Source organism: Cebidichthys violaceus, unplaced genomic scaffold, assembly GCF_023349555.1.
Source record: "Cebidichthys violaceus isolate CVI_PGR_0920_01 unplaced genomic scaffold, fCebVio1.0.p SCAF_37, whole genome shotgun sequence".
Classification (NCBI taxonomy): domain Eukaryota; kingdom Metazoa; phylum Chordata; class Actinopteri; order Perciformes; family Stichaeidae; genus Cebidichthys; species Cebidichthys violaceus.
Window position 1 is genome coordinate 1,916,514 of NW_027176561.1, and position 15,497 is coordinate 1,932,010.

The 15,497-nt window shown below is 39.3% G+C and overlaps 2 protein-coding genes across 2 annotated transcripts in view; one reads left to right on the forward strand and one right to left on the reverse strand.

Annotated features, from left to right (window-relative positions):
* LOC137884194 (deleted in malignant brain tumors 1 protein-like) overlaps window positions 1–4,163 on the reverse strand; it is a 23,016-nt gene extending 18,853 nt beyond the window's left edge. Inside the window, 7 exon segments of the mRNA XM_068725894.1 lie at window positions 195–216; window positions 833–1,867; window positions 1,982–2,261; window positions 2,356–2,487; window positions 2,593–2,775; window positions 3,956–4,025; window positions 4,116–4,163. Coding sequence (XP_068581995.1) covers window positions 195–216; window positions 833–1,867; window positions 1,982–2,261; window positions 2,356–2,487; window positions 2,593–2,775; window positions 3,956–4,010 — 1,707 coding nt within the window. The 5' untranslated portion in view covers window positions 4,011–4,025; window positions 4,116–4,163.
* A 231-nt stretch (window positions 4,164–4,394) lies between these two features.
* mutyh (mutY DNA glycosylase) lies at window positions 4,395–15,123 on the forward strand. Its single transcript, XM_068725895.1, has 25 exons — window positions 4,395–5,544; window positions 5,938–6,006; window positions 6,108–6,274; window positions 6,628–6,824; window positions 6,989–7,073; window positions 7,296–7,412; window positions 7,665–7,737; window positions 7,958–8,087; window positions 8,205–8,282; window positions 8,389–8,489; window positions 9,087–9,256; window positions 9,769–9,902; window positions 11,188–11,227; window positions 11,320–11,393; window positions 11,495–11,536; window positions 11,639–11,710; window positions 11,828–11,941; window positions 12,034–12,131; window positions 12,721–12,865; window positions 12,982–13,069; window positions 13,144–13,326; window positions 13,990–14,135; window positions 14,224–14,373; window positions 14,737–14,787; window positions 14,892–15,123. The coding sequence occupies exons 1-25, from the start codon at window positions 5,339–5,341 to the stop codon at window positions 15,033–15,035; spliced, it is 2,874 nt and encodes a 957-aa protein (XP_068581996.1). The 5' UTR covers window positions 4,395–5,338; the 3' UTR covers window positions 15,036–15,123.
* Window positions 15,124–15,497: the final 374 nt, after the last annotated feature.

Below are 15,497 nucleotides of genomic sequence, written 5' to 3' on the forward strand. Positions count from 1 at the left end.
TTCAGGACTTTTACTTATTACACAGTATTTCTGACCTATGGTATTGCTACTTCTTTTTAGGTAAACAATCTCAGTACTTCTTCCACCACGACTGTCTTACACTTGTATTATCTTTAAGACAAACTAGTTGCTCATCAGTGATCAAATAATTGTGAATCAACACGAGAAGCTCCTGTGCGATGAAAGCTTGTCACTGCAACCTTCAGTGTTTCCAGGCTGTCCAGACACACAGATTACAAGACCTTGGAGTTTCTAAAGTTCTTGGGATATGTTTGTGGTTCTGACATGATTTTCTGTGTTTAGAACAGAAGACATGAAAGCTCGAACGAGTTTCTGGGCTCATACTTTTAATGAAATACATTCATTCTAAGACAACAAAGAGCTTTTCAAATTTTTTTATTCATCACTTATAATAATACAGTCATGCTGCAGAATTACATAGTTCATCTTATTTTGAAAAGGATATATAAAAACCAAATATAACTGTAAAAATGCCCCAAAAAGAAATATACAAGTTTTCTTAAAAATGTGAAATTTAAATGAAATATATATTTTAATTGATCTATCATATCTTTTAATTTAGTTTGTTTATTTTCTTTTTTTATAGTATATAGAATGTGCAGACAGAATCTCATGAAGTTTAATACAATGCATTCACTGACTTCTCTATCCTTCTCAACACCTTGATTATTGATGTGGTCAAGCTTTAGTTATATATGTGTGAGCTTGGTGAAAAACACTTGTTATAGTTAAAGTTATATAGGATATTCATGAGTGTAAATCATCCTTGTCCCTATTCTCTGTGCCTTGAGATCCCAGAGGAAACAGAAACTAATCTGTTGAGTAGTGAGGACGAACCACCACCTGGTAGGAGAACAGCTTTGAGGGGCATGAATAGATTTCTTTTTTGCTGCTTGGAATAAACACAAGATTCTCACCATCACCAGCATTAAATTCCTGAACGTGGGACACGTAACTTCCTTCGCACATAACAACGAGCCTATTGCTGTGACGAATGCGTCTCTCCATCTCTCTGGGCAAATCGCTGTTCTTTCCCTCAACCTTCAAACTTACAGCTGGCAAAGAAGGACAAGTGATACCTTCACTTGAGCAATCTGCATCACTGATGTATACCCTTGTTTTCCAGCTCATTTTGCTAAAAGCAAAAAAGGCACTGTTATGAACCGGTGTTTGGAAATCAGATGTCAATCTATTGATGCGCTGTCTATGAATACTGTAGAACCCAAAATCCTTGTAAGGTTTGACTTTGTGGTAGCTGAAGGTGAAGCTCCACGGTGTGCCAGTGTAAATCCTGGGTGTGTAGACATGTTGTCCCTCCCTCAGGTCATTGAGCAGCGTCGCGTAGGGGAGAGCGTTAAACTGAAACCCCTGCAACTGGCTGGCATGGTACTGTGAGCCGTCAAGTGTGTATAAGTCCTCAACTGGTATCAGTGGGAAACGGATGAGCTTCAGAAGGATCTCAGGAATGGTCGCGTTGTCTTGGGCAGCCGCCCATCTCTCCAGTCCATTCAGGATGACGGTTTCATTATGCACCACAAGGTCTGAGCGAGACAGAAGAGCTTTGACCAGATCAAATGCAAGATCCGTCCAGACTGGGGAATGGATCAGGGCCTCACAGTTCCACGCAAGGTAGCGAAGACAAACCTCCTGTAGCGCCTCATCACCCGCATGAACTGCATACTCATAGAAAGAGATCTGAGTCTGGAAAGTGGGATCCTCTGGAAGAAACAGTCTCAAAAGATTTGCAGCCTCTTTCTGAACTTCTGTCAGTCCCCAGTCGAATGCCATCTTGAGAATGCAATGGGCGGAAGATCGGTTGAGTTTGATCTTTCTTGTGTAGACGTATCTGAAATTTAAACATTTTCATTAGTATGTTTCAGCTAATTCTTATTCAGTGCGAGTTGTACAGGTTTACATGACAGTGCAGGCGACAGTTTAAAAGTCACAAGTTTGCTTTTACCTGACAAAGTTGTTGGCGTGCTGACTGCAGTTAGAGGCGGCCTCAATGCTGAGGCTGCTGAAGTCCGGCTGTGACGTTTTGAGGAGTGAATTCATCGAGAGGATGAGGCTGTGAGCACAGATCGTCTCAAAGGTGTTGTTGTGCTCCGCCACTGTAATGTTCAAGTCACAGTCACGTCCACTGTCAAACAGCTCCCCCAGCTGATGAGAGAGGACTGCGTTGTGGTCCAAATCATACTCTTGTCTTAGATCCCTGTTGAGTTGTTCTGGTTCTAATGGATCTAATGGAGATCAATATTGGCACAGTGAGTGGATTTGTTGTGAAGAGAAATTTGCGTCTAACTATACTACTAGATTCAACATCAGTTGCCTTACCATTTTGGCATCTAACCCCAGCATCTTCAGCGTGACCACAGTTATGAATCCCCAACCCAGGAAAGTTACACTGGAGCAGGCTCTTCTCTGTTCCACTACAGTCTAAGTCATCCATCCAGATGTTGCCATGCCCTAACAAAAAAACAAAACAATCACAGAGTAAAAACAGTCACTTGCACAAAAAAAAATGTATAAATTAAAAGTTACAGGTTTTCATCGGAAGTGTTTGTGAATTACCATCGCCAAACGATAGAACTTCTGCTGCTCCAGCGAAATCTAACTGGCGACACACTACATCAGCGTCATTTATGTCCCAAGCATCGTTGCACACAGTCCCCCATCTTCCAGCATGAAAGATCTCCACTCGGCCCTCAGAGTTATATTGACCACCGGCCAGCCTAACAGAACCTTCCTTATCACCTAAAGAAAATGTAATTAGTGTCATTTGTTTGGTTATTAAAATAGACAGAAAATGATGACATGCAGACCATGTCTGTTATACAAGGACATGAGCTCAGGTTTATATTTAGACTAAAGCTACATCAAATCTCCAGTAGGACAGAGACTTCAGCCACCAGCAGAGCTACAAGTGAGAACAGACAACAACGAAACCGAGGAAACGAGTGAGAGACGTGTGTTGACCGCATTTATAGACCCATAATCTAGTAAACGATTATGTGTAAGTGTTGATTTTAAAGTAAATGTGATGAGAGAGAGAGAGAGAGAGAGAGAGAGAGAGAGAGAGAGAGAGAGATAGCAAGACCCGCAGCACTGTAACTAAGTTAAAACTTTCCACAAACTGTATCTGTTTGAGTTGATAGAGTAAGATTTTAGAGAAGATCTTAAGTATCAAACACGACCTTTCATTATTAAAGACTACTTTATTGCTCTGGTTGCTTAGTTATAAAAAATACAACAATCTGGCGCATGCCCAGTGTAAGTGAAGAGTCACGTGATATTCGTTTTCAGGCGTGTCCGTCTGAACAGAGATCATTTTGAAACCGAAGGCTGAAACGCCTGTGGGCTGAGATCATTTCGAAACCGAAGGCTGAAACACCTGTGGACCTCATTTCGAAACCGAAGGCTGAAACGTTGTGTGGACTCAGTAGTATGGACATGGCCTAAAGCTCTCAATAATATATGTAAAGTATATATATATTATATATATACACACACACACACACGTCTGTCTTCATGAACTATTATTTCCTCTACTTTCATTTACACAACAAGGCTCAACAACCAGTTGAAAGTGAATAGATCCAAATTGTGTCAGTTGCATTCTTAATGTCTGTGATTAAAATAGTAATATTTTTGTGAAAATACAGTGAATATTTATTACAAAATGATGAGTGATTTAGGTATCTTACTTCCACTTTTATTGCTATTGAGAATATCGTTTATGCACTCAAGAAGATAAGCCAGTGAACATTCATAGTTTCTAAAGATAGATTCAAAAGTTGTTGTTTAAGTAAGATAAAATAAGATAATCCTTTATTGGTCCCACAGCAGGGAAATTTGCTAAACTGGGATTAAACGTAAAACAAACAACAGTAAACATATGTTATACAGCTCCACATGATAAGAACAATTTACTCACCAACAGACAAGCTGACGAAAAGAATGCTGAATAATAAGAAAGTATTTTCTTTCATTTTGATTGCAGTGCACTGGGGAAAGAAGGAAAACAAGCAACATCACTAATTTTTGTTAAATAGTGACCAAGTTAATCTTTTTTTTTAAAATAGGAATGAACTTACCAGAACTCAAAACGAGGTGAACTGAAGAAAGGCCTCTCAATGAAGAAATGAACAGTGAAACTCAATTAGCATCTATTTTCAAGGACTCACCACCCACAAAAGGGGTGTTTCTCAGGAAAATAGTTGAAATCTGATGCTACCTGTCAGTCTGTACCTGTCCATCTGTCCATCCAGAAAATATATATTGATGTGCAGTGGTGGAAAGTAATAATGTACCAATTGAAGGTTTCATCTTTACTTTACTCATTTCCATTTGCTGCTACTTTATACTATTCCACTATAATTCAGAGCCAAATATTGTACTTTTTACATTTATTTTATAACTTTAGTTACTAGCTACTTTGCAGACTCAGATTAACAATACATTTTATTGATCGCTTGTGAAAGTCACAAGCTACCCAGCACTATATATACGTAGCTAAAATAAATAAGCAACCTTTACCAACTGCATTAAAGCATGAATCAATAATACTAAATCAATTATATCAATAATACTTTTACTTGTAAAAGAGTATTTCTAGGCTATTGTATTTGTACTTTTAATCTCAGTAAGGTTACTTCTTCCACCACTGCATTTGAATATTGTATAAGATGCGCTGGAAGGTGAGATAAGATAGATAGATGGATAGATACTTTATTCATCCCGCAAGGGGAAATTTGTTCACGACAGCAGCAAAAATATATTTAAGCAATCAAAGTAACAGAGTAAAAAAAAAAGTATAAAAATGCACAATATATGCAATGAAATAGAATAATATTAATGAACTAACTAAAATAGATCAATAAATAATGATAAATAAATAAAGCATATCTATGAAGTTATATGCTACTTACTCCTTTATTCCTTACAGAACAAATAATGCAGGCTACATTAACAATTGAAATTTGGAAAGAAAATACTTAAATAAGTATGAGTATACTTTAAAAATAGATGATTTCAGTCCCCATCAATACTTAAGCCACCCAGCAGGAGAGTGTGAGGGCGTTGCTAAGCAGCCGCTATAAACAAAGCTACAGGGAGAGGGCAAGGAGCAAATCAAGCTCTGAAAAATAACTACTTTTGAGGACAGAATTTCAGTTTCTAGGTTAGTTATAGCTTTGTAACAAACCACTTGTAGAGCAGCGACAGTCTGGACTCCAGACTATAGTTTTAACTTCAGTTCGCCAACGTGGACAGAAGCAAGGGAACTATAAAAGGAAGGAGGAGGACAGGAAGAGACACGATGTCAACACAGGCAGACCCAGCGAACATCGGCAAAGTGCTCGGTTTTCTTCGAGAGTGGGACCGTGGTGACAGGAGGGTCCGGAGCCGCATGTTGAACACCTTCCTGACCCAAAACACAGGGAAGACGTTTTATGAGCTGGAGCTGGAGTTTGCTCAGGTGGCCAGCCTCTTTCTGGCTCGACTCACCACCTGGATGAGACTCACGTATCCTTCGTATGGTTCCTGCATAAGAACAGAAGGCCTATATAAACAGTGTATTTATTATTAATATTATCAATATATACATGTTCTAAACATGCGTATTAATGTGTATTTATTCTGTACACTGTGCTTTAGGTTCCATACACTATGATGTTATCTTAATGCATAGTGACAGGGTGAATAAGGTAGGGGATCTGCTCAGGACTTATGAGAATGGCTCATATATTAGACTAAATATTAATCATCTTTTTAAAATATTTTTCTTTTTCATTTATTTTGACTGAAATTGAAGCATACGTAAGTACATTTAAAGTTTTGAGCCCTGTAGGGAGTGGGCTTTCCTCTGCTTCCTGTGCTGGATCGACTCTGAACTGAGATCTAGTCCTTAATATTCAGATACATGTTTGGAACGTTCTTGGGAATGCAGCTTAAAGCGATTGGGATTTTCCTCTCTGCATCAAGCCAGTAAGTGGACTACAAATGCTGCATGATAATCTGACATAGGACTGTATATGTGACTCATCATGCAGTTTTTGTCTTTGGCACACTTTTCTCACGTTCCTCAGTGATCAGTACCTGATGGAGTTCCTGGAGGATGGAGGTGTTCTCACTCTCCTGGACATCTTGGGCCACTTTCAGAGCAAAGAGGAGGAGAAGACAGAGGCCCTTCGTCTTCTGCTCACCGTCTCTAATGCTGGTCGCAAGTACAAAGAGATCATCTGTGAAAGCCATGGTATAAACAATGTTTTTACACTTCCTTTTTATTGCATTTTCTTATTCACGTAACAAAGCAATTAACAACAAAAATAACATTACTGTGTGGGTTTTCAGATTTTATGCTTACAGTCGCAATCTAATATCTTTATGTCTACTTACATGTTCACTATTGGTACATTTTAAGGAGTTTTCCTGGAAATACAAACTTCTCCATACAGTACCGCAGTAGCTGTTTGTTTGTTTTTAGCTCTGTTTATACCTGACATGCAGATAAGATAAAACTAGTATTTTTCTATTAACCATTTGGATGATCAGTGCAGCACTATGCGAGCCATGTCAGTTTTGCTCTATTTTGTTACATTCTTGCAGGTGTGAAAGCCATAGCAGAGTGCCTGGCTCAGTCAAACACAGATGAAACCCAAGAGACAGCCTGGGCCCTCCTGGAGTCCCTCTCCCATGGAAACCCCAAATATCAAAACCAAATCTACAAAGGTCTGATTGCTCTCATGACTTGTACCTCCCCTAAGGCCCAGCAGCTGGCCCTGCACACCTTACACACTGTCCAGGTACACACCAAGCCATGTATCAAAGCAAACCTGTGTTTTCATCGTTGTCAGAGCATGCATGTGCCCTCAAACTTCGCTCTTTCACACAATGGATCTTTTGGCAAAAATGTGATCTATATTGAACATATGAGTAGAAATAGTTCTCCCACTATCCTCTCTCACAGTCCAACATGAAAACAGCCCATCACAGCATTGTGGAACCTCTGCTGAATATGCTCAGGTCCCTGCATCTGGAGGTTCAGGATGGAGGTAAGCTGAAAAAATGTTAAAAAACACAGCCTTTACTGTGGCTGATGATTTTATTTATTTATTTTTTTTTTTGGGGGGGGGGGGGGGGTTTGTATGGTGTAACTTTCTTTAAAATGACATTAAAAAACCGCAGTCATTGTGGCAATGGCTGAAAATTATCTATCCTGTCATAAATAAGCACCTTGTAATATCTTGTCTAACACTCTTCTCTCTCTCTGGCAGCTATAAATCTGATCTTAGACCTGAGGCGTTACGATGTGAGGCCGCTGCTGCTCAATGGACTGGTGGTTCTGCTGAGGCCCACGAAAGAAGAAGTGCAGCACCACATGCATATGAACGGTGATACTTTAGTCTATAAGTGTGTTGTTTTTCTAAAAATGTACTATTCTAATATCCTTTTGGAACACCCAAGTTATGCTAATATTCCTGCAATTTCTGAATAAAACATGTAATTTTCCACCAACCCAAAACCCACCTATTGGTATGCTAGCATTTAGTCCATTTTTGATATGGTTTCTTGTTAATGTGACCACATTTGTCACATTAACAAGAAACCATAACATAGTTAGTTGATTCATACAATCCCATCAGAATCTGAGAGGATCAAGATGACTGGATCTCTGCCTGAGTTCGTGCAACAAGCTGCCGCAGCTAAAACTATACGGTATGTAATAGTCGTCCATTATAACTATACATGTAATGAATGTTTTATTACACAACAAAAATGGTAAGAATAATGTAATGTTTTTATCACGTGATATGTAAAAAAGACTAAATCTAAGAGATATATTTAATTAATATTGCTTTATTGATCTCAGTGTAATAGTTTTTTGGCAGTTGTCATACAGTGAGGATATGTTTTGATGGTGTTGAATGTGTTGAAGCTTGCTGGCCAAAGACAGTCAGGAGGTTTCTCATGAGCTCCTCTCTCTCGGAGTGATCCAACATCTTCTGTACGCTATGGGCAACAGAGAACACGCTGATGCCCAAATACAAGCCAGTCTGGCCTTGGAGGTAGGCCTACATACCTGCTTTCAGACACTGTACATACACACACACACAGACACACACACACACACACACACACACACACACACACACTCTTTCATACATACTTTCATCTCTGCCCAGCACTTTGTCCGCTCATACCCGGTTATTGAGGAACATGTGCAGAGAGGCATCGGCAGCACACTGTTTGCAGCCTTTATGGTAAGCTTTAATAACTTCTTAAATGATATGATAGCTTCAGTTAAAAGGTCAATGTGAAAGCTTGTAGAAGGCTCTACTAACAGATTCAATCCCCGTCTTTCTACAGCACCAAGCTGACACTTTGTACATGAATATGGATGAAATTCAAGCAGAAATCCTGCTCACGAACAAGGTTAACATAACTGAAGGTAAGGCATGTTTAGGCTGGTTAAACGTTGTTTTTTTCATAGGTTGCCTGTATTATGTGAGAATAATTGTTTGTTTGTTTTTTCTTGTCAATCTTTGAATTCTAGTTTGAGATAGTGACAACTCTGAAGGCTGAAAAGAAGGACAAACCATTTTAATGATGCAAATGAATACGATTTAGTTGGTTTACAGTTTACATTTTTTTAATTTTCTGATTAGCTGTCTACCTTTTTTCATTTGTGTATTTTTTTTAAAAAAGGTGATCAATTTGGACTTAACATGTTATCTCATTATAAAAAAATTATCTCTGTAACTGTCTATATGTCCATATTTTACACTAATTACACCAACTGTTATTATTATTTTACACTTTTTCATGACAATTTACTTTTGTTTATTTTTAATATGCACTATAATAAAATAAATGTCTTCTAATCCAGTCGTAATGATAATGATAATCAATAACACAACCACACAGACCGCCTTTACGTAAATTTTATTTCGACCCTCCCACCGGAGATGACGTACACTTCACTTCCGCTGTGTCCTCTCAGCGGATTGGACGAGCAGCGTCCGTCCGTCTTTGAACGTGGCGGGAGCCAAAATGAATCCGTGAAGTAAACAAGTGCGCTCGTGCTGTTCGCAAAGAAATGAAATAAGTCGCTTCATGCAGAGTTTGAAAATGAGCCGGTTGCGTTCAGCGATGCTTAAAGGAAAGAGAGCCGGACTGGAGGTGGTAGAATCAGCAAAACCAAAGCAGAAGAGGTCAAAGAAAGCTGTGAAAGAAGGCAGGTAGCATGTTTATGTAATTTAACTTGTACTAAAAGACAAAACATTTTGGGTAACGTTAGCTAATCTATCCACTTTAACATGTTCTCGAATATGAACCAGCACAATATGTTTGTCTGTCGATGTCAGTCTGCATGAGATTTATGTAAGAACTAATTTCACTTTTGAACCCTCAGATTAAATTTGCACACATCACACATTTCTGCATTTTATTTTGAAAGTCAGAAAGGTTTTCTATTAAGTAATGCAGTGTATAGCTTCAGAAATGACCACATTAGTCCTGTGGAGTATTGATGTTAAATTGTACGCATTTTTGCAGGGAATAAATTCTAATATATATTTAAATGATCTCTGACTTATTAAGCAGTTGTGAAAAATGACACGTCAAATGGTGTCATAATCACCTAATCTTTTGATGTTCTCATGTTGTTTTATTGCTTTAACATCAGTGGAATTTGCCTTGTTAAAAGTACGTTTAGTTTGATTGAGAATTATGTTTTTGGTCCTCCAGAAGAAACCACGAGTGCCTCCTCACCATCGTCCACGTACCACATCTTCCATGCTCCTGCTGATGTTGTGCTGCTGCGCTCTCGGCTCCTCAGCTGGTACGACCAGGAGAAGAGGGAGCTGCCATGGAGGACTCTGGTAAAGAGGAGAAACATTTCTTCCACTGGTTTTGACAAGAAAGTTTGTCTTTTTTTTTTAATACCCGTATTTGGTTGTGAGAGACACATTTTAACTATGCATCATTATGAAAGTACAGGAGGTGTTGTAGAGAGTTTGGTTCAGAGATGTTGATATTACAGCGTATATGAAACCGACTTTTTTATTTGACAATGAAGATTTATCGCTAAGATTTCCATCACACCTAATTTCATGGTTTTATTTTATTTTTTTTAATCTCATCACTATACAAATCCTAAAAGTAAAACAACAAACTGGGATTACATAGCCACTGTAAATTAAATTAATATATATATTCTTAAAGATGATATCTGACAGTATTTGACTGTTTGACTGACCTATTAAAGGGATAGTTCAGATTTTTGAAGTGGTTTTGTATGAGGCACTTATGTATAGTCAGTGTATTAACTGCTGTAGATGGTCGACACACCTCCAGTTTGAAGAAACAGACAGGAGTACCAGGAGCAAAGCAATGTACTGCTTTGGACGAGTGGCAGCAGCAAATTGTATTCCAGCCACCTTATATCCATCTATGCTCTCTCCAAAGCAACCAGACTGCTGCCTCAATCGGTTTGTTTCTGTTATAGTGTGACTTTGGTGAATCTGAACTAATCCTTCACATCAACACAAACAAACTAACCGATTGAGGCAACGGAAGACCAGCAACTTTGGTGTTCTGCGATTTAAAATGACTGTTTTTGTCGAAGGAGTCTTTGCCTTCAAAGTGAGCATAGTGCTGTCGTCTGGCGGCAACGTAAAGGGAAAACATTTCTAAATAAAGCGTACGCTCGTATACATTTTGCTGCTGCCCCCGTCCACAGCAGTTTATTGCTTTGCTCCTTGTGCCGGTATTCCTGTATTCCAGTCTGTTTCCCCAAACTAGGGGGGTGCAGACTGCCATCTACTGTAGGTAATACTCTGACTATGGATAAGTACCTCTTACAACCCCAATGCAAAAAACAGAAGTATCCCTTTAAAGCCTTTCCTGTTATGCCATGGCTGTTTTAAAGCCCTTATTCTCATCTGATTGTCGGCACACATTCTTTACAGTTACTTCAATGTTTCATTTTATGATTACTGAATAATAAAATACATCATTCAATATGGTCATTCTAAAATGCCCAAATATAGCAAAATGTTGATCAGTAATCCTCATATCAAGCTATATTGCCCTGCCTTTGTTTAGACACATGCAAAAACAATGCAGACTTCTCTAACCGTCTGTCTCCGTGTGTTTCTTTTACAGGCTGTGACAGAGTCAGACCTCAACATCAGGACATATGCAGGTAAGACGATGGTTTCCTGTCAGAATGACTCGTATTAAACAGCTGACAACACTCCTTATAAGACCGTTTTCTCTCTTTTTTTTTAATTTTAGTCTGGGTTTCAGAAATCATGCTGCAACAGACCCAAGTTGCCACAGTAATAGACTATTACAACAAATGGATGAAGGTAGGTGTTGTTCATTACACTGACTGGAGTCCTCGTGATACATTAACTGTACATTCATTTCATTTTGTGTAATTTAAACTCTCTCTTCACTTGTGTCCCAGCGGTGGCCCACGCTGCAGGATCTTGCTGCTGCGACGCTAGAGGTGATGACTAAAGGAGCGGCCCCTGAAGACGATGGTGATTTAAAAAAAAAAAAAAAAAGTATTGATTTCAAACTTAATTTATTGATTTCATTCAATGTGTAGGAAGTGAACCAGATGTGGGCGGGTCTTGGCTACTACTCCAGAGGGAAAAGACTGCATGAAGGGGCTCAAAAGGTTTGTGTTGTGTTTAGTAAATCTGCTCTGACTGAATGGTTTCATGTCAAGAACAATTATGTCGTCCATTATGAAATATGGGGGCAGGTTGTCGATTGTCTCACTGGTGTGTTGTAGGTGGTGTCGGAGCTTCGGGGACAGATGCCTCGCACAGTGGACGGCCTGCTGAAACAGCTGCCTGGAGTGGGACGCTACACGGCTGCAGCTGTGGGCTCCATTGCTCTTGGTCAGGTGTGTTTCTATGGACCAGAGGAAAAACCTCGTAGGCCACAGTTGATAGCTTTGCTGCCTCGTTTATGACCGAAAAGATCTCTGTTGCTTAGGTTACCGGAGCGGTGGATGGCAATGTGATTCGGGTGCTGTGTCGCCTGAGGGCCATCGGAGCTGACAGCACAAGTCCTGCAGTGACGGAGGCTCTTTGGTGAGATCGAACGTCTTACCATCAATGATTTTGATCCCAGCTCCTACCTTAACATCTATGAATGTTACTGTGATGTTGTTGATTTTTCTTGCTTTGTATGCTCTACATGCAATAAACTTCAATGTCTGTCCCGACACTCAAACACACCTCTGCACTGGTCGATTATGAACTGTGCTTACAGTTTTCCTTGGCTTTTATAAACAGACTGTAATCAGTGGTGTCCTGTTCAAAGTCTGTCTGGCTAGGACAGCTTTGTTTAGTCTACACAGAATGATTCATGTGTGTTGTCTCAGATGATTCCAGGCAACAGTTCAAAGATTTGATTAGCTTGAAGATATTTAGATGTAAAAAAAAAACCTGATGATTGTTCCTCAAAAATATAAAACAGAAAACTGGATTTGGGACGAGTCAAATTATGATCTTGGAAAATGAATGTCATCTTTTTATGTGATCAATGTGCAGGAAAAAAAACATATTTAAAACCCAAGTCAGTATTTGTAAATTGTATTAAAGTGATTTCAGGAGGGATGAATTGCTAAAATATGTATGCTGTGATTCCAGCTTTTTAATTTTTTCTGCTCTGTTTCAGGAGTCAAGCCAATAGACTGGTGGACCCTGAGAGACCCGGGGACTTCAACCAAGCCATGATGGAGCTGGGAGCACGAGTCTGTACCCCTAAAGCACCACTGTGCAGCCAGTGTCCCGTACACTCTCACTGCCACTCTTTTCACAAGGTAAAAGGATCCCATGTGCTTCGTTTTGGAAATGTAGAAGTGCTGAAATAGATTATTAATGCTTTGAAAGTTTGGGATTTGTCCACATGACGTTGATACAGTGTGTGAATGTGCAGGTTCATGTTAAACAAGAGAAAAACTCCAGGAAGCTCTTGGGGAAGCTGGACAGGAAGTCGTCCACCCTGCCCGACATAGAAGACTGTAGTAAGTGTCCTGAGCTCTCTTCTCTCCCTCAGAGCTCACGGTGTTATATTAAAGTACTTTGTCTTCTCCCTCAGTGAACAGCGACACGTGTCCCCTGTGTCCCTCGGAGCCCTGGGACGACGAGTTGGGTGTTCAGAACTTCCCCAGAAAGCCGGCGAAGAAGCCGCCTCGCGTGGAGCGAACCCTGACCTGTGTGGTGGTCAGACCTGGAGAGGAGGGAGAGGACGAGTACCTGCTCACACAGAGGCCAAACAAAGGTCTGTGCCCGCAGCGTGTCCCACCACTGTCTCTAGCCTGATTATCAGATTTGTTTTCATTTTACTATTTGAATCGCTGAGAAAATGGTGGATGTGAGCAGCAAACCGTAGGTCCATGACTCAGGTAGACGTTAATCACTCTTCAGCTGTTACTTTATTTCCATCAGCGTTTATTTTGGCATATATTTAATATAATATAATTTGCATTGTAGTTTTACTCAAAGTCAGACAAACTTTAAAGAAATTCTAAATCCAGAAACGCAGTGGTGGAAAGTAACTAAGCTGTTTACTCAAGTACTGTACTTAAAGGTACTACGAGGAACTTTGTATGTTGTGTAGAGGCATCAGTAATACATTGAGACTATTTCACAACCAGTTCCTCACAGTAACTTAACATACAATTATGAGGTACTTGTACTCTACTTGAATATTTCCATTTTATTTTACGTTCTACAATTCAGAGGCAAATATTGTACTTTTACTCTACTACACTTATTTGATTGTTTGATTCTAGTTACTCTACAGATTCAGATTGATAATATAAATACATCCTCAAATACACTTTATTGATCCCCAGGGGGGGACATTCACAAGCTACCCAGCAGTATACAAAGTAGTGAAATGAGATTGTATCTTTTTATTAAACAGCCTGTGTACTGACAGGTTTGCTGGCAGGCTTGTGGGAGTTTCCGAGTCTTCTGCAGGGGGAGAAGCGCTCCGAGATGACAGAGAAGAGGGCTCTGTGTGCTCAGATCAGCGGGTTACTGGGAACCCATCTGACAGAAAGCCTCTTCCAGTATGTGGGGGAGGTAAGCTTGACATCAACCGCCAATCTATCATGCACACTTTTAATATGCGAATAGCCTCTTTCTGCACTGATGGATTGTCTGTCTGCAGGTGGTTCACATCTTCTCCCACATCCACCAGACGTACGTGGTTCACAGTGTGCGTTTGACGGACGCTGACGCACAAACGCCGACTGCAAATGCACAGTGGCTCACCGGGTCCGCTCTTCAGGAAGCCGCTGTGTCCACAGGACTGAAAAAGGTATTTATGTTGTTTACACAGCGGGTGTGTGAAGCCCTGCTGTGTACCTGAGGTTAGCAGTACCTGCAGCACCAAGGGTCGACAGAAAGCAGTAAACTTGACTTCATGTGTTTCTGGTGTGTAGAGACACTTATATAGCTCCCCCGTGTCACATCACAGGATTTCAGCGCTTTTAAGTTCAAGTTTCCCCCTTTAATGGTTTAAAAAGTGCTCCTTTCTTCACTTTTACTCAGAGTTTCAGAGCATGTGAAGGACAGTTGAGTTTGTTTCAGAAAGTCGTGACAGCAGCAGCAGCGAGTGAGCGTCCACATTTGCTCTTGTGTAGCCTGAATGAATGAGATCGATGTGTTGATTCTCCTGCAGATCGTGAAGCTTTGTGACTCTGTGGACAGTCAAAAGGAGCAAACCTCCAAGGTGAATATACCTCTGTTTGTGTGTGTGTGTGTATACAGTATGTATCTTATTCTATAATCCTATATTAATAGCAGATTCCACCTTTTGTCATTTGTCTCTCTTAGGGTGGGAAAAGGCAGAAGCACACCGGCACAAAGAATAACAAGAATCAACAGACCTCAAAAAAAACAAAACTGAGTGCAGTGAACAGCAGCAGCAGACAGCTCTCCCTCAACGCCTTCTTCAACTCCGTTAAACAGGAATCTTGATGGTATTGTGTGTTTGAATGAGGGATTGTTGTGGTATCATGGTCCCATCACTGCTAATTAGATACAAAATGCCATCCAATTATTTTAACATCCGTTTTTTATATATATATATATATATATATATATATATATATTATGTATATATATATATATATATATATATATATATATATATATATATATATATTATGTATATATATATATATATATTATGTATATATATATATATATATATATATATATATTATGTATATATATATATATATATATATATATATATATATATATATATATATATATTATGTATATATATATATATATATATATATATATATATATATATATATATATATATTATGTATATGCTCCTCTGATGTTCCAGTAGGGACTTTGAGTGAATCAGCTGTCTAATTAGATTTCTATTAACCTCATTGATGATGTTTTTATACTTGTTTAATAAAA